At 46.3% G+C, this 18,971-nt stretch overlaps 1 protein-coding gene across 5 annotated transcripts in view; it reads left to right on the top strand.

Annotated features, from left to right (window-relative positions):
• Positions 1–18,971, top strand: part of CEP85L (centrosomal protein 85 like) — a 143,079-nt gene that overhangs the window by 26,119 nt on the left and 97,989 nt on the right. Inside the window, exon 1 of one of the 5 annotated variants that reach the window (XM_027453598.3) lies at positions 5,568–5,794. The exons of 1 other annotated variant lie outside the window; for it this stretch is intronic. In XM_027453598.3, the coding sequence (XP_027309399.2) occupies positions 5,740–5,794 (55 nt within the window). In that variant the 5' untranslated portion in view covers positions 5,568–5,739. Of the gene's footprint in view, positions 1–5,567; positions 5,795–6,572; positions 6,784–9,195; positions 9,419–18,971 lie in introns of those variants that run through there. 3 more of the 5 variants (XM_038177764.2, XM_038177765.2, XM_072036081.1) reach the window with 3 other exon arrangements.

An 18,971-nucleotide genomic window follows, 5' to 3' on the forward strand; every position in this document is an offset into this window, starting at 1 on the left:
TCGCAGAATCAAAAACAACACAAAAATGAGGTGGAGGAGAGCTTCACGAAGTTATCACATTTATAGTTAAAGCATGAAATAAATTTTTCCATTTATTATGTATGGACATCTGGCAGCACTGAGCTGACTAAACTGAGCAGTGGCATGGTGCTTTCTTTCACTTTACTGAAATTTCATCCCTTTGCAGTAGTACTGGGTTGGCTCAAACACAAGCGACCAGATTCTTTTTTGACTAGCCATGTTTGTAGGTTGTATTTCTGACTCGGAGTAAACAAATCCTGTGTTTCAGGCTGTAAGCAGACAGTGATGGGCATTTGGGAGAACTTTCCATTTGCAAGTACTCATGTAACGTTGCACTGCTGGCTGGTTGTTTGGCCTTTTGTTAAAGCATCACCTGTCGTTTTAAGCTCTGTATTTCTCAACAGTTAGAGAACTCAGTGGGGGTGTTTGTTGCAAAAGGAAAGCGGGATTTATTCCTTCTGCACAGAGGCTGGGATGGAGCAGAGAAGCTCACTGCATGATCCTTTCTTCGTTTCAGTGGCTGAATACAAGGGGCAAGTTTTCTGATTAACCTTTAAAGGAGGGAGGTTGTAAACAGACCAAGCTAAATGCTGTTTTCTGCTTCTAATATAGCAGCTATTTCACGTTTGTGGTGGAGGTTAATCTGCATAAAGCAGCTTAAACAATCTGCAAGTCACTGAATAGCAATATCGCCTCTTGCTTTATCCGCCTGCATTCATTTATCTGTGTATAACATCAAGTCAAGCAAGACTGCCTCGAAGTAAAATGTCAACTGCAAAAGCTCAAACATTGCCAGTGGCAGTCAGCTTGAAAACCTGGCCTGCAGCACTGCTGAAGCTTCCTAGGCTTTAGCATAAGCTAAAGCACAGAAAAGTAAACACAAAAAAGTTTAGTATTTTGATCATTCTGAATTGAAAGGGCTTGGTATAGCCATTTTGAAACTGTGTCATGCCTGCCTGATCCGATGACTGGTAGTGCAGTTATCTCGTGGCTACATGTGCTTCATTTTGCTGGCCTTGCCCTCTGAAGAGCACCAAAGAAATACCAGAGAATACCAAAGCAGTTTTTGATCAGCTGCTATCAGAGAAGTCTCTTGACTACAAGAGGTCCCAAATCTGACCTTCGTTGCTTGCTCCAGCATCAGAACAGATGCAGAATATCACCAAGAGGTGTCATTCCTCCCTCTAAAGTGGCTTTACAGACTGTTATTTCTTTTTATCTTGGACCCAATGGAAAAAAAAAAAAAAAAAGGATGGGTGCTCCTAAAGTCAGTCAGTCTGTTTGTTGGAAGCGAAGGTGACTAGGGTGGGTTCAGGAACAAGAGAACTGTAGAAACTGTAAAAAAGTCATGCAACAGGAGTAGGAGAAACATATTTATTTATTTATTCATTGAAATGTATTTTGTCTAAATGCTATGTTCTGAAGTTGGCTAAATTAGTGAGTCCCACTGGGGCAAGGGGAAGAGGCTGGCTGCTCTGGTACAGGCACTCTGCTCTTGAACGTGTTAGGAGCCAACCCTGGAAGCTACAAGAAGCCATCAGGAAGCTGCTGAGGCCTGTAGGTTGTTAAATATTCTCTCCATCCCCTCCTAAGTTCCTTCTATTTCCCTTTCTTGCCCTCTCTGTTTTGGAGAGGAGGCGATGGAGGTGAGGAGTAACAGAACTAAAAAATTTCCCCTCGAGAAGGGCACATCTGGGAAATTCCTGGTTGTTTTTACAAGTCACCGGATAAATGCCACTGCATTCCACACCTGAGATGTGCTCTTCCTGTGCTATCAGAGTTAATGGCTGCGGGATTATTGTTTTAAATCTCTTAGATTTATATTTTAGTCGTATGACCAAAAAAAAAAAGTGTTTGTCCTGCCTGCCAGTAATGAATCACGTAAAATCCCCAAGTCCCAAGAGTTTTCTAGCAATGACATAAACTAAAACATTTTCAGGCTGAGATTCTCAGGTGAAAATCTGGTTCTGAAATGCTAAGAAGGATCTGAAACTTCAGGAGGCTCGTAATAAACCATAGCTATGGTACCATTGAGCTTCTTGGCTTTCTTCTGTCTTGTGGCTTAAGCTGTTACTGTAAATGCAGGGCTAAGCAGACTCAAATCCATTTCAGTTTGTGTTCCTTTGTGGAAGACATGCTTTCTAATTTGCTCGTAGAAAAGGGCAAAAAGAGAAGTGTCGCATACACCGTGTTATTTCATGACGCCTGCTTTGCAGCTACCAGCTGACAGAGTTCATTGTTACTGCTGTACAGCACATGCAATGTACTTGTAGTGGAACATTTCAGCCTTTCACCGACCAACCTGCTCCTACCAACAGGGTGCAATTTGTTAGGTAAGCTAAGCTGTTGTTAGCTACAGTCCCTCCTGATGCGGTTTCACATCTCGCTGTGCAACATACGGAGCTGCTTTTTGGCAAAGGAAGGCTCCTTGCCTTCTAAGGCTTCTGAAAGGGTGCTTAGACTTTGCCAGGACACAGTGTTCAACTGAAAAAGTTGTGGGTGGAGGAAAATGGTTTCTGTACTTGGTGAAATAACGCAATAGCTGAAAACCTGTGATTTTAACTTTTACAAGCTGTGTTTTCAGGAATGCTGATGTTGATTTTTTGATTGACAAAATTGATTTTTGATTGAATCTTTGATGTCTTAATTAGTGGAATAGTCTGCATCTTCTTGGAACAACATTTAGCTATTTAGTATTCGGGTTTTCTTAAAATAATCTTTTAATTCTATTAAATGTGAAAGCGAGTGTGTAGTATAAATACTGAACACATTTCCGCCTTTAATCAAAGAAAAAGGCTGCTTTCAGAGGTTATGTTTCAGCTTAATTCCATTTAGAGCATTATGTTTTTATTCAGGGAAGAAAAAAAAGATTTGTGATTTCTGAACGTAGAGATAGATCACAAACCCTTGGGTAAGATGCGCTGTAATTGACATTAATGGGACAGCATCTGCTTAGTACCAACACTTAAGCTATTACTTTCCATTGTTGTTTTCCTTTGTTGGTCCTGCCAAGAAGGTGGAGCCTGTGCCATGAGGAAAGAGGTGGGGAAAAGGCCTTTCAGACAATAGCAACTTGATTCCATTCATTGTCTGGAGCACCACATTTCACAATAATTACACTGGGGTGCTGGCGGCTTCCACTTACTGCTGATTTACATGTAAGGTTACAAGGTCTCCCTGGCACCACAGTGCCACTTCCAATGAGTATCCTCAACTCTACACCCCTCTGGAGGGGGGCAGTGCTGGAACACAGATTGCCAGGCTCCTAATTCTTACCAACCCGCGAGATTTAGAAGGTGATAAACCAGTGCAAGTGGTCTTAGTGTGAGCAGGCACCATTAGGTGCAGATGCACAAGTGCAGGCACCGTGGACCAGAGCCAGCAGGACCGGCTCAGCTGGGAGAACATGGACTTGTTACAAAGAGGGGGGGCTTGGGATGTCCTTGGGGTCCCCTGCATCTCCAAGCTCAGATGCATGTAAAGGAACTGCTTGCTTCAACCGCAATAAATAGCACAAACTCATCTTTGCTGGAGGTCCAATCCAGCTAGCACATTTTTTTTTTTTTTTCTCACCGTTTTTTTTTTTTTAGAGGTTTTTGAGAATCTAAAACAGATTCTGCTCCCTATCTAGAACTGTGCTCAAGAAGACTGCAGATGTAAAATGTACCTGAAGACAGCATTAGCAAGCTAAGTTTATTCACAGAGCGAAGCTACTGCCTTCAGTTTGGCCCAGTTTCCAGGCAGACACACTGAGGCTATTTGCTTTACTACGTCCATTCAGTTGCTATAAAAATAACTTAAAATCCAATCAAAACAATGGACGTGTCTGAGGTTCGGCTACCTGGCTGCTCAGATTTAAGTACATTTTTTTTTCTTTTTGCTCTGAGCAGTAACACTAAAAGCCCAGAAGGACCAGCTCAGACACCCTGAAGACACGAAGCTGCTGAGTCAACCTCCCCCTGCAAGCAGTGTGAGGAAATGATTCAGCCCAAACAACTGCTGCTGCTCTGCCACGCCGATCCCCTCTTTTTTCCCTGCTTTTTTTCCTCTGCAGCATTGTTCATGAGTAGACCAGAGACATACGAAACTGTAAAGCCTCCACGAAGGGCAGTGCTGAGACACGTAACAGCACTGCAGCGACGTGTAGTAGCAGACCAAAGACCCGTTACCACGTGGATCCTGGGCATGCAGCTTTCTGCTGTCATGATTCTCGCAGCTGTGCTATGGGGCAGCATCACAGACACCACAGTTCTGCACTGATGGGGAAGTTTTCTACTCACTTGATGCTAGAAGCCTTCCCCTTCGTGGTACTCAGCTTCCTCACAGATCGCTGTGCGCCCTTCCGAGCATGCTGGCTACACAGCGCTCACCCAGAGTTTAGCAAACTCAACAAAGCAGCATGAAACCAATGTTGTACACCAGCAGGCGCTTTAAAGAAGTCTTGGACTAAGCTGTTTATTCGTTCCTTGGTGCTGGGTGCTTTGCAAGACAGTATTTACTAACTTTTTGAAGCCTGTTTCTACAGCTTTACCTAGGAAAGTGACAGTCTTGCTCCCTCGGTACAATGAGCTGGTGAGGAGTGCATGCCATGTTGGGTCTTTGCTGACAACGTGAGGACTTTTTGTGGGTAAGCAGGAAGACAAAACAATATGCAAGCATTCCTACCAGCTCATTCCTGTGCTTCTGAGGCCTCTCTTTTACCGAGTACATTCTGGATACCTAGCTAGGCATAAATAAAATATGACTTGTGCTGAAATCTAACCTATAATTTCCCAAAGAGATAAAAGCTATTCCGTGATAATCAGCTACTATTAAAAATGCATTCGGTCAGCAGGAAGTCCTTGAGCACAGATTTTATTTATCGATCGTGTGCGTTTCCACATGAAGCGCTCCCGTTTCACCTCACCTCTACGCCTATGTCCGTCGGACTTGGCAATAAAAGCTAAAGCCGTGTTTTTATCTTGGCAGGGGTGGGTGTTGTGATTTTGGGATGGTTACACTGAAGTTAGAAGCTGTCTCAAGCATCTTCTCCCTCACTTTGTGATGTGATGGGCAATGTGGGTTGCTGGTAGGCTCAGAAGGGCTCTGGTTGCAAACCCCCAGCAGCAACACGAGTGCTGCTACTGCAGGATCCTCTCCCCGAGTACTTGGAGCGGGCTCAGAGGGTTGGAAGCCTCTTACTGGCTCTGGGTTACTGCTGACAGGGGCATTTTGGTTCCAGCCCTGTGGCTTAAACTTGATGGTGACACTCGAAGTCCTGCGGCGGAGCCGTTTCACAGGAGAACTGCGAACCCCCCCGACCCCCACAGGGCGCCCTCGGCCTCCTGAAGCGGAGTCACTCCGGAGCGGCGCCTTTTGGGGACTGGTCCCGGCCCCAACCCCCTTGTGCACAGCGGGCGGAGGCCTGGCGGGCACCACAGAGCTCGGGGCTCCCCCACCGCCTGCACGGGGCCTCCGCGGGGCCGGGCCGAGGCGAGGCGAGGCGGGGCCCGCCCCCCGCCGCCGGCTCCCCCCGAGCCGCAGCCGCAGCCGCGGGGCCCCCGCCCCCGTCCCCGCCCCGCTCGCAGCTCCGCAGGGCCGGGAGGCGGCGGCGCGGCCCCGGCCGCCAGCAGCCGGCACCGACATGGCCGCGGCCCCCCCGCGGCGGGGAGACCCCCGCTAACGCCCCCCCGGCTCCGTCCCCGGCCCCGTCCCCGTCCCCGCTCGGCGGCCGGCAGCATGTGGGGCGGGCTGCACACACAGCTCGGCGCCAGCCTGCGCGGCTACAGGGCCGGTAAGCGGCGGAGGCACCCCCGGCACCCCCCGGGACCCCCCCGGGCATTGGGGACGGGACGGGGACGGGGACGGGGACGGGGACGGGGACGGGGCGGCGGGGGGGACGCGGCGCCGGGCTCCGCGGCTGGCTTCAGGGGGAGATGGAGGGGGTGGGGGGGTGAAGAAGGGCTTTTATGTTTCCCAAATTCATATTTGTTTTAATTCTTAAATTTGTTTTAATTTTTAAAACCTGGCGTGCGGGGGGCCGGGGGCCTGCCGCGCTCCGCCGGGACTCGCGGCGCGGGGTGAAGCTGGCTCCGACCTAATCCGCTTCCGTGGGCTTGGCTGCCTGGCTTTCCTTTTTTTTTTTTTTTTTTTTTTGGCTTGTTTTGTTAGTATACCCTTGGGCAGCGGATCTAAGCAGCCTTGCTTCCCTTCTTCTTCTTTTTTTTGTTTTTTTTTTTTTGTTTTATGTGACTTAGTGACTTAGACCGCGAGCAGTCCCCGCGACACCCGGGATTTGTTCAGCCCAGTTTTTTTCTGCATCCCCTTTCTATCCGTGTCCAGGCTAAGGAGAAGCTGGGACCCGCAGCCTGGCAGGGGGCAGCTTACATTGAGTTTAAATTTAATTTAAAATTCTGCTTAAATTCGGAATTAGGGACGCCAGGCGGTCACCTCCAGCCAGCAGGGCTGGCAGCTCCTCGGCAGCGAGGGGCCAAGCGGCCGCAGTGACACGGCCAGGGCTTCTGCAGGGGCGAGCCCCTGAGCAAAGTGTTTTTGGATGCCTTTTTTTCAGGATTTGGGAGTATGACGGACTCGTTTCACCTTGCAGAGTTCCTGCAAATATTTTGTGATTTTTCACTGCTTGAAGTCACAGAGCGCGGTGAAGGTCTGTGGCTTGGCTGCGCAGTGCCCAGTGCGAAGTAGTGCTGTTGGATTTGTTTTTATTTTCCCCCTTCAGGATTTCGTGTTTTAATGCTGGAAACGCAAAATATGACTGCATTCACGGTAGGTTGACGCATTTAAATGGCAGGATTGTTTTGGTTTCAGTTGACAGGGTTTTTCTTGCAAATACAAGAGCTGCTAAGACATTCTCAGCAGCTGCCTGAATCTCTGCAAATAGTCTAATGTTCGTCCCCTGTGATGTGAAAGAAGGCATTGTTCCTTTTTTCTTCACCACTATTATTAATTCCTATGTATAACACGCTTGCCCTGCTGAAGTGTGGATTTTTTTAACGCTTCCTGTAAGAGAACGAAGTTACGTTATCTTCGTGGTGCAGAGCTGCTGGGTATTCTGAGCTAGGTGCACAGATTTCAGTTACTTTGGTAGAAACTGCAGGAATTTGGTGTTTCAGTTGTTGGTTATTTGTGTTTGGGGCAGGAACACTGGGAGGCTCTCACATGCGTGCTCTGGTTGTGCCATTCACTGGCTCCACACTGTTACTGACATTGTTGGTCTTCATTTTTACATTTGCTTCAGAAAACTCTGGATTGGGCCATTCATTGCTTTGTCCTCCCTTCGTTTGTTTGGGGTCAAATAGTGTGTTTTAGTACAGCAGTGCTGATCGTAAGGAACTGGATGAATGTTTTCCTCTTGCTTGCTTGTCAGAATTTAATTCTCAGACGTGGCTGTGAGATCTGAGAACACATCGTGCTTGTTGTTTTCCCTTACTCCCCATCCCTCCATTCCTTCAATACCCAGAGTTAATGAGAAGTTCAAAATATATGTTTGTATATGAGTTTGGGAAAAGAAACAGGGTAGCAAAACTGTTGTAGATAGACCGAATTTGAGATAAGAGAGGCTAACAGAAGGTAGTGGTTCATTAGAAAGCAAGTGCATAAAGCTGAAGTTTAACCTTGAGGTACAGTGTCTGTACTGGAGTTTCCAACACAGTAGTCCCTTCCTTCATCAGTCTTGCTTTGAAATAGTCGACAAGCTGTTTTGTGAGGTTCTCTAACTCCTCTAAAGAAGTGGAAGTTAATTAGCTCCATGCAGGTATTGTAATGAAGGGGTAAATGGCTGCTGAGATCCGTGCTATGATACTATTGACAGGTTAGGCTTATTTATTTATTCATGTTTGGAGAGAAGCTGTCTGTGGGAAAAGTATTTTGGAGACCGAACAGTTGTGTCCTACTAGGACACAGGAGTTTAAGCACTTACTTTGAAGCTGGAGGAATATTTCTCCTGACAGAATATGTTTAATTCTTTAACAGCAATCCTTTAATAGGGATTCTGATTATGTTGTCTTTTAAATATTGGTGTGGGAGCATAACATCTGAGGACTGTGTTTCCTTGTTAAACTGTTTTATTACTGAAAAGCATTGTGTTTTTGCTAGCTGTATGTTAGTCATCTATGGATATGGGTATTCAGAAGTTCTGGTTATGTTGAAAGTCTTACAGTTCACTTACAGAGCTAGGTGTAGGTGCCTACTGAAGAATCCTGTAACTGTTTATGTAGGGCAATTATCAAATTTTCAGTAATAGATGCAAATTCATTCTGATTTTTCTTCAGATGTAACAGGCAAGGTCACTTCTTGGACTATTTCGGTTTTGGCTTTCATTTTTATTCCCTCTTGTCATTCCCAGATTTTTCTTGCTTTTCAGTTTAATAGGAGCACGCTCTCTGAAAAAGATGTGCTGTCTTGTTTGCACATCTCCGAGGTTTTTTCTAGGTAGGTGCTTGTTGTTTAGCTAGTGGGTTGAACAACAAATTCTGCTGCCTATGCAAGATAAATTCACTCTTAACACTTTTAGTACCTATCCTGAAAAATGACATTTCTGCTTCTGGAATGTGTATGATTGATTCTCGTTTTCCACCCTTCTTGTAAACGTTTAATTGTTCATGAAAACCCTGCAGCACGGTTTATCCCCCGTTAAGGCAACAGCTACCCACTGTGCTGCAGGAGTTTGAATAACTGCGGTGAAGGATGCGCAGGGCTTCAAGCCCTCTGCCTGCTCATCGACGCCATCCTTTGAAGCGTGCAGTTGGTTCCCAGGTTGTTTAAGTCTGTGAAAGTGTTCATCTGGACGTGGCGTTTCTCTGGGGGTGGCAGCCGGTCGGTCAGGCTGTGCGTGTGCAACAGATGCCAGTGGAAAGTGGAATACGTCCACTTTCAAAGGGAAAAAACAAATGCTCACTGCTTTCAGTCAACTGCACTGCCTCCACTCGGACTTCCTTCTGCTGGTACTGCCAGTAGCCGACCACGGAAATTTGGTGGCAAGTGCTGGTTAGGTGACAGAAGCGAGGAGCGATGAAGTGCTTGAAGCAAAGAACTCCAAAGGACACGACTAGCACTATAAAAGCAGCCGCGTGGTGCCCTCTGCTCCTTGGGCCCTGGCCACAGGGCTTGTCCCTGTGGCGATTTAATGATGTCACAACCCAAATGAAGGTCATGGCACATTATGAGGCCACGGGGCGCTGCCTCCTGGGCGCCATGGGCTTCACAGGCAGCTTCGTGACAGAGCAGTGGGGAGAGGGGGGGTCCTCTAACTTGGGCTGGGGAAGGGGGGCAGAAATCCCATGGCTTCCTTTCTGTAAAGGGTTTCACTGGTGTGTTGGGAGCCTGTGGCTGAAGACGTGGCCGTGCTTGAGACATCTGAGAAGGCAGGCTTATCTTGGCAGGCTGGGCACGGCAGTAAATGGTGAGTTACATCACCAGGGCAGGCTTGGGGTTGATTACCAGTTACAAACGTATGCATATACTTATACGTATAGTACATCATAAAATTGATTACCTGAGCTTAGAAATCTAGTGTTAAAAATCTACAAGCCTGGCTGGTAGAACAGCCTTTGCCATCCTGCACGGGCCGTGTGGTTGTGAAGTGACAGCCTGCCTTCCAGTGCTGGTGGCGAGCTAACAGGTGTTAGGTACATCCCTTCAGAACAATGTGTTTTGTCCCTCCCTCCAGGCAATTCGCTTTTGTGGACCTAGTATCAGCTCTTGTAACCTATACAAATGTCTCAGCTGCCCAGCTGCAAAGACAGCAGTAGTTTCTCAAACTGTAAAGATGCGCAAACATATTCCATGCTTGTTCTTAGGGGTTAGCAGTACTTCTCATCTCGTGTCTGTTACATGTTGACCGAAAAATCAGCTTGTGGTTTCACACCACAAAAGGACATTTTTGTCCTTTTAATGCTTCCTTTTAAAGGAAGCAGTAATTCGTCTAATGATTTTGAGAAGAATGCATTAATTTTAAACAGTTGTGCGCAGTAAGTGCCTAGTAAAAGGCAGCCAGAGCCATCGCGTCTGTGCTGGGGGTGGAGGTGAAGGAAGTGCTAGCTGGATAAGAGCACCTGTGGTTTCTCCACTGAACACCCAGGATTTATGCCCACCGAATTACTATTGCTTGTTACGGTTACGTGCTAAGACTTCAGCAGCAGGCGTTTAAGGACAGCTAAAAGACCCGTGCCTCTCAGAGTACGGACAAGTTGCCAAATGCAGTAATGATACGCAGTGGTAAGAAGAGTTGAAAGCCTCCCGTGACTTGAGGTTGTATCAGGAGATGATCATCTGCCCCTGCTGGAAGCAAAGCCTGCTTGGTGTAGATGGGTTAGTTCAGGGAAGGAGCACATCTACAGCGCTGCCCCCAATACCAGCTCGGCCTGATGTGTTCTTGGGGTACTTGGTTTTGTCGTATGACTTGCCTGTGGCTCAGTAGTTAGAGTCCAAGTAATCCAACTCCTGCGCTAGTTGCTTTTTGGCTGAAGAAGTGCTGACACGATCATAGTTGTCAGTTGTTTGTCAGATGCCCAAATGTGTCCTGAAACCGTACACCGACAATAAAACAGCCTCATTGTGGCCGTAATTAGCTTTAAAACATGTTTAAACCATGCTACGTGGTTCAGAAAGCGTCCTTCGAAGTGACTTTGGGGGGTTTGGCCTTGTCTGGCTGCCGGGCTCCCTGCCGGCCGACCCCGCTGACAGGGCTGGGGCGCACGCATGGACCAGCTGGCGGGCCTAGGTGGGGACGGGGGATCCCTCTCCAGCACCCTGGGCAAAACAGACTGTGCGGGCAGCTGGATTTAACTTACTGACAATTAAAGTACACTTCTGTAGTGAGAAACAAAGACAAAAAAAGCACGCACAAAGAGAACACCACAACAAAAAGCACCCTCTCTCCCTTGCCCGCCTTCTCCCAGGCTTGGTTTTGCTCCGGACACCCCCCTGCTTACCCCTGTCACCACTTTCTGCTCTGGCACGATGACACCTCGGTGTCTGCGGGGCTGTTTCTCACTCGTTGCTCCTGGGTAGTGCTTTAAGGCCTTTCCTTGCACGTCCTTCCAGAGATGCACTCACTGGCCTCTCCTCAGGCCCACGCTGCCAGCACCTGGTGCAGCTTGGGGAGAGGAGAGCCCTCCGAGTCCCTCTTGGTATGCCCGGAATAATGCTGCATGCAGCCATGGAGTTTGTTTCTGCTGGCGCTAAGGGAGGGTGTTGGAAGGGACGCTGAGGTCTGTGAAATTCTTGGGTTCTGTCCTGGTCTCCCACGTGGGAGCTCCTTGTTGCGTGGGGGAAGCTGAGGAGATGCACAGTGCATGGGAGCCTGCAGACCAGCTGCAGAGGCCCGGGGGTGGATGGCTAGAGAAGACGTAATAGGGAACAATTTGTGTAGATCGGTTCCCAACTATGCCTAGGCTTATTAGTCCTGACTCTTCCCTCGTTCCCCCTGAAGTGCTGACTCCTGCGGAAAGGCCGCTCTCCTCAGGCAGCTCCGCGACATCTGGCGCTGGTGCCCGGCTCGAGCGTCCCGCTGCCTGCCCAGCTGTGCACACTGACCCACTTCTGCTGCCAGTGGCACTGCCTCCCTCTGTTCCCATTCCCCCCTGACCTCTGCTGTTTCTTGAGAATCGGCCGGCTGCTGTGAAAGGAGGCGGTAACCCAAACAAAAAGGGAAGGGCGAGTGCCCAGAGAGTTTTCTTGTTCAGTTTCAGGGTATAATGGTTTCTGAAATTCGGAAGATGTGGCAGACAGACACCTTCTTTGCCTGAGGTGGTGTACGTGTGGGAATTGCAGGGCATGATTTCACGTTACAGCTCAAATGATCTGCTGCATAGTTGTTCCTACCCTTCTCGAGGGGCCAGCCCTGGCACGCATTCAGCCTTATGGCAGGCTCATCTGAGAGGCTGGACCAAGGATACTAATGGTAAAGAAATGATAAAGGAGGGATTTTGCCTGACTCCAAGGTGAGCCACTGCAGCAGAAGGCGTCTGTGCTGGTGTCAGGCACGTGCAGAATACCTGGGGTCAAATGGGCGGGCTCTGAAGTCATATAACAGGCAGGGGAAAATCCCCTAGCACAGTCCTGCTTGGCCACTGCGGTACTGCTGATGACATCAGGAAGTATATCCTTAATCCTCAGACTTACCGTGAAGGCCAAGGAAGATTAAGGGAGAGGATCAGGAAAAAGTGACTGATTACACTGGACGTTGTAGCTTCAGCCCTTCAGTGGACTTGCGTTCAGGTTGGCCCAGGATAGTGGGTGATGACTGGTGAGGTGGCAGGAGATCATCTCGGTCTTGCTGAGGAAGCACAGTGCAAGCAGTGTCAAGAAAAAATGCTGCCTCTTTATGGACTAAAATACCTGAAATGGGCTTTCAGCAAATGATGCTTTTCTAACTTTCAACTCCCTAATATGTTAAGAGGCTCACGGTGCAGTACTCAGGCAGGAAACGTTCTCGAATCGTCCTGGAGTCAGATCTGAGATTCCTTATAAGGTATCCGTATGTTTTTAATGTCTGCTTTATTCCTTTCGTAGCATAGTTTCCAGATGGTGTGGGAAGCTGCAACTTTTTCAAGGTTTCAGAATATTTAAGGCGTTTTTTTTTTTTTTTTTAAGTTGGTATTTCTTTAAAAGATGGTATGTTCTCTCCTAAGTGCCCACTCTACAGCAAAACTGTTCATGTGTGTTCATAATTTTGAACCTTTGGAGACAATCTTATATTTGAGAATTAATGCATGTGAAAATGCTTTGTTGACAAGCCCAGTAACTTGTATTGATCAGAGGCTGGAAGTGGGGGAACAGTGACCTAACTAGAAACACTAAAAGGCACTGACAATACCATTACTTAAAACTTTATCAATTCTGCTAAAGGCTGTGGAAAACACAGCTAACAGTTGTGATCTTAATATCTCTCTGTTCACTTCATCCTAAATGCCCCACTGATTGAACAGGGGCTCACGTGTGGTCAGTAGAATTATTGTAGTGAAAGGTTTTTACATCAAAAGTGATTGTAGTTGTGAAGATGGAAACACATAAGTTACTGGTTTTGGCTGGAAACATCCTAATGAGTACCGTTAAGTCATATAGGCTATGATTTTATTTTTTTTTTAAACTACTGTGTTTTCTTTTTAAATTACAGATTCTCTCTCCTTGCTCATATATTGAATAGGCATGAGTGGAAGGAAGAGTTTTTAACGGGGAAACTGGATGTTGTACCTTGTGACCAAAGCACTGCAAGCTCCTGCAGTCAGTCTGCTAATGACTTGCATGAAGTCAGAATTTGACCCTTTTAACACAGATGTAGGAACTCCCTTACATGTTGTGCATGCTTCTATAAGTGTGCACTGAAAACATAGCCTGAAGGCTCTGTCTGTCTCTGGTACATCCAAATTAAAGTGGATTCTACTGTGTGTATAATGCACATTAGATTTCTTTGAAGAAAGATGGGAAAATGCTATCATTGTTATGGTTTAGCAAACTGGATCAGTGAAATGATTTTATTTTTGGTCTCTGTCTTTACCAGTTATTTTAGTGCCATGGATATCTTTAGATCTGATTTCAAGGAAAAGAGAGAAATTACGCTTCCTTCTGAAAAAAAATGAAACTGTTAGACTTTTTTATTCAATCCATTCTGCTAAGTGTGGGAACTGCATAAAATCATTTAAGTTTTTTTTTTGACTTGTTGTAGCAGCTGTGATGACTTCACTTTTCCCCATGCATAGAGGAGATGGAGTTAGCTCTTTAAACAGAGTGAGGACAAAGGTAATTCTGGAAGAAAAATGTTGGAATGGCAAAGAACTCAGAGAAAAACATAACGATTGTGGGTTTGAGTTCCAATGTAGCTAAACTCCGAGAGGGGCTTAAACACAGATGATAATTTGCGATCATTGGCTGCTTTATTATTATTATTTTTTTAAAGAGAGGATTTAGCTGCTCACCTACAGCGCACACAGCCTTTTAACAGACTCCAGGAACTGGCTGGGTGTCCTGAGGTTTAGCTGTTTGTGTTAACTTTAAGCATAACAATGTGTTTATTTTGCTGGACATTCCCCTCTTCTCATTGTGATAAACTTAGCAGGTACAAAAGGTAGGCTGGCCGTTACCACACGGACGTGAATGGAGGCTAAGAACATCATTTTGTGTTTCTGTGGGGTGAATAGTGCATGGAGTCCAAAGACAAAGAGGCAAGCCAGCGTAGCAGGCATGAGGTAATATATGTCGTCCGTGTGCCAAGCTCGAAATAAGAAACATCTGCAGCTTGGATTTTGAAGTCCTGTCTTATGCAAATGGGCTCTATCTGGAAGAGGAGAACTCGCAGGGGTGCTATCAACAGTTGGGCTGGATTCCTGCTCTTGCCCCTGTCAGTGATGAAATGGAAGCAAACCCTTTGCTCTCCTGACAACGGTAGGAATTTCGTCGGGTTGATAAATTAAATAAATGCAGCTAAATGCTGTCTGTATAGAAGTTACAAAGTGTTACGAATTGAGTCCTTGTTCTACATACCTCCTAGACTAGGAATCAGAGAGGCTCAGTCTATTATTACACTGTGTCAGTGCAAGGATTTTGCTGCCTAAAAAGCTAGCAAAGTGCTGCCTTGAGCACAGCTTTCCGCTCGCTGAACAGATTTTGCCCTGCATAGTGAAGCCTGCAGAAATTTATGCCAGTCTTGCTCCAGTTCAGAGTCTGCCTTAATGTGGAGTTTGGCAGCAGGGTTATTTGGCCAGGCGGTTTGGCATGGTGATGAGCTGGTTGCTGTTGGGCATCCCAGTGTTCCTGTACATCCCCACTCCCTGCTTGGCACTGCTGCTAGGCAGACCTGGCTCGCTGTTCGCTCCTGAGTGTGGGTTTGGGGACAAGTGAGGTAGCTGGTTGTGTCCGTCTTCAGCTACCATGACAAGGGTCTGAATTTATCCTTAGTTCCCATTCTTCCTTCTGGATTGCGTGCTTCTCTGCATGAGAGACCTCGGCATGGGTTGGCCTAGTACTGTGCATTGTCATACACATTTATAAAGTCATGAATATTTGTAGCTTGTGAAAGTTCACAGAGATACTGTTTTGCATAGAAGTCAGTTTTCGTAGCTGTAATTATCCATGAAGAGAGATTGTACATTTAGCTATTTCTGTTTTTAAAAAAAGATTTAACCTTTTATCAGCGAATTCCTGAGGCATAAAAGAACAGAGGTTTGGTGTCACAATCTACTTAAAATGTGGCTCTCTTAGGAAATTGCAGTATGAGTATGCACTCCTTAAAATAGGACTCTAGGCAAATTCTGGTACTGCCAATCAGACGTATGCTCACTTTGGGGACTGTACTTTGAGGATTGGCACCTTTGGGTTCCTCTCCTCTCATTTTTCTCCTCTATTACTTTGTGATGTTTTTATGCCCAGTGAGTTCTTTTGTGGGTGATGAGAGCAGAGTACAGCTATCGGCCTTTGTGTTCTGCGTTGTGTGTTATCAGGCTGTACAAGTAAAAATGCAAGTAGAAAGGCTTCTCTTTCAATATCCTTTTGCTTAAGCTCATGCATTTTGTTCCCACTCTGTACATTTTTATCTTTCTTCATGTTTATGATTGTTCTATTCAATTTCCAGCTGAAAAACCAGGAGAGTTTGGTTAAATAGTTTGCAAGCTCTGTCAAGAAAGCCCACTAATAAAGGATGCAAGTCCTCGGGATGAATCATATTTCAGCTAGCTGACACTGTAAAGTGGTTTCGGGAACCGAAATGTACAGATTCAGTAGTTAAGGCTGTCACTTCATCCCACCTCACTCTGCTCACTCGTGCGCTGAGATGAAGCTGTGTCATCCACCTACTCTCAGCTGCCTGTGGGAGGGAGGAGGGACTGGGACCTGCTGGCACCTCAGTTTACAGCTCGTGGGGCTGTGAGCTTCCACCTCCTCCAGAGCCTTGGGAGAAGGGTCCTGACGCTGTCAGCTGGCTGCCTGCCCTGGAAACATCAGCAACCCTCTCTTTCCAGAGCACTGCTCATCTCAAGTGTAGGATTTTAGAAGAGCAGAGGTTGTGTTGTAGACCTGGAACTTGTCTGAGGCATTTGCATTAATAAAAGTTGCAGTTCATTTTGCAGAAGGATCACAGGGATGAGGCACTTGCCAGGTTTTTTATTGCTGTTTTCAAGAGTATTTATTTGTTCATGTGTATTTTTTGGCCTTTATCTGCAAGGCCTTTATCTTACATGTGTGGCTCTTTGTACTGTGTCAGGATGGCAGATCGAATGAATCCAGTTTATCTCTTGCCTCATCTTTGATCGAAGGAGGCTGCTGTTAAATCATTATCAGACTATCAAGTTTCTTTTCAGACTATATAAATGAGTTAAAGTACAACACCTGCTCTTGTGTCTACTTTTTGGATAGGGTTTTCTTGTATTTTAAGTTCTGCTGCCCCCTTTTCCTTTTCTTACTCTTTGTGTCATCTTTTCAGCAGTGGATAAAAATAGATTATTTACTGGCAAACAACTGCCATGCACAAAACACACACTGACGTGACGTTTTCTTTACTTTTTCAGCAATGGTGATTTTGCAGTTATGGTGAGGAAAACATTTTCCAACTGAAGTTAATTTTTTTTTTGTTTGTTTGAAACTTCTGTCTGCAGCTTTTATTCCTACAAGGCAGCGAACAGCTCACTGGGAGTCTCTTTGCAGTGGTGGTTGTAGGCTCTTGCTTTTGGGAAGACGTGAGGCTACTTGTTGCTGTGGGACAGGGAGAGATGCAAAAGAGGGACTCTGAAACCTGGAGGGTTTCCCTGAGAACGTCTGAAGGGGAAGCTGAGGGGAAAGCTGGCATGGAGGGGGGGTGACTTCTTTCAAAACATCAGCATCAGCTTCTTCCAGTGTAAGTAGTGGGGTGGTGGTGGTCTCCCACCCCGTCGGTTCCATGGGAGAGGTGTGGCACAGTCAGGTGCATACCTTTAACAACTTTCTATTCGGTACCAGGCTGTTATTTAAAAGATATTAATTTATTTATTTATTTGGAAGATCATCCTTTTTGGATGAAAACTCCTTAGACTGGAGGGGGAGTCGGAAGGGAGATGTCTGTGAGCATTCTTGGTGACAGTGCATTGGTGTTGTCTTGTTGTCACCAGATGTCACAGCCTTTTTGCTGTGTTTGGATGATCTCTGGATTATTTTGTATAAACACCACCCGAACTTGTAAGATGGTGCATAAGGAGTGATGTAGCATCTCATCTTGGAGGTGGGCCTTGTGTTGGTTAGCATATTACGGGACTGTTCTGGTGTGCGTAGCTGTTCACGTGGTGTGGTAAAATTGTCATTTACTTGCAAGTAGAGCTGCTGATGGTGAGGGTGAACTCACTGACGTTGGCTGATTGGTCTGAAATGCTGACTCTGTCCTTGAGAGAGCTTCAGGCAGTCTCTAATGTCATCCTGGTGTGAAATATTGTTGTACTAGAGTGAGCTTTGCAGAGCTGTCAGCTTTTGATAGCGCTGTAGTAAAATCTCCCTGTCAGGATCTTTTGGCTGTGTAAACTTACACCGGCTGTCACTGGTGATTCACTTCTGGTCACGATCCGTGTCAAAGTCACGGTGTGGAATAGAAAAACAGGCCTGCTTTGGTAAGGATGCATCTGCTGTGAAACCCAGTTAAGTCTGGTGCCGTTGCTTTTTGTTCTGCACTAGGTAGAGCAGCAGTACCGTAGCTGTCACGTAAATAAGCCTCTGTACGTTCAGGCAAGTTAGAGGTATTTTAGGAACCGAATATAAAGATGGTGGTGCTGTTACTTTGTATGTGTAGGTCATGTGGGCTCTGCGCATGCCACGGAAATTAGGGGTGGTAATGATCCCGATTTAACTAGCTGCCTCCCTGCCAGCAGTAGCTGCCAGCAGTCTGTAATACACAGACAAAGATGGATGTTTTTGTGGAGTGAAATTTCAACAACTGCTGGCCTTTAATAAATAGGCTACTTCCTGCACTTCATAGACTCTGTTGTTAGCTGATCTGCTTGAATGCAGGCACAGCACCATGGCAGTGTATTTAGGTGGCCAAATTCAAGGATACAGTCAACTGCTCATATTTCCTGATGCAACAAGCAATGCTTGTAGCCAAATGACAACATACAGTCAAGCAGCACATAAATCTACAAGAAATTTGGGCTTCTCTTGCCCCACTCTGTATTTTGGACAGATGGACCCCTGGCTGGCGATGGGCAGGTCTGAGACTACAGCAGCAGGGTAAAGCAGGTGTGCTAGCTGAGCAGCGAGGGCAGCCTTGGGTATCTTTTTCTCCTCTTACTTTTGGTTTGTTCACTGTAGGCTGTCTGCTGCATGAGAGGTCAGGCATTTACAGAGAGCTGTTCAAAAGGAGGTAGGGAGCGTAAAATGGGGTGCGTGGCAAGGGGTGGTTTGTCAGGACTTCTCTCTGAAAGCCTGTTTCAGATAATGAAACTAGCAGATTATTTTTTAAATAATGACCTGGGCTAATGGGGCCTATAAGGTTGCATAATTACCTTCCCTCAGTGATGGGGAGGTTAATTTGCTCTCTGGGACTTCGAGTCAGGTACCCTTAACTTACTGTTGGGACTTCTTAATGAGCGTATTTCTACTATATTGTGCTTTTTTTGGCCTTTTGTGGAAATAGGTTCGATTAGCCTTGAAAAGCTCTTTTTCATATAAACAGTGTATTTTCATAATAGCTGTGTGTTGTGGAGAATCACCATTAGGCCAGCGAGGTCAGAAGATGTAGATGCACCATGAAAAGTAAAAAGTTTAGACTCCTGGAATATGTGGTTTGTTATCTTTTTTTAAAGGATGCAACAGGTTTAATGTCAGGACTTCTGGGCAAAGAGAAGGTGTTTCTTGAAGCGTCCAAGCACAAGCACGGTCTCTTGGCACGTCTAAAATAGGGAAATGGTGTGTTTTTCAATCTGTTCCAGTTTTAAGACTATTCTCTTCCTTGGGACACACTAAACAGAGGTCTCCTAAACAGAGAAAGCTCCGCGAGTGAG

This window comes from Anas platyrhynchos, chromosome 3 (genome assembly GCF_047663525.1).
Source record: "Anas platyrhynchos isolate ZD024472 breed Pekin duck chromosome 3, IASCAAS_PekinDuck_T2T, whole genome shotgun sequence".
NCBI classification, from domain to species: Eukaryota; Metazoa; Chordata; class Aves; order Anseriformes; family Anatidae; genus Anas; species Anas platyrhynchos.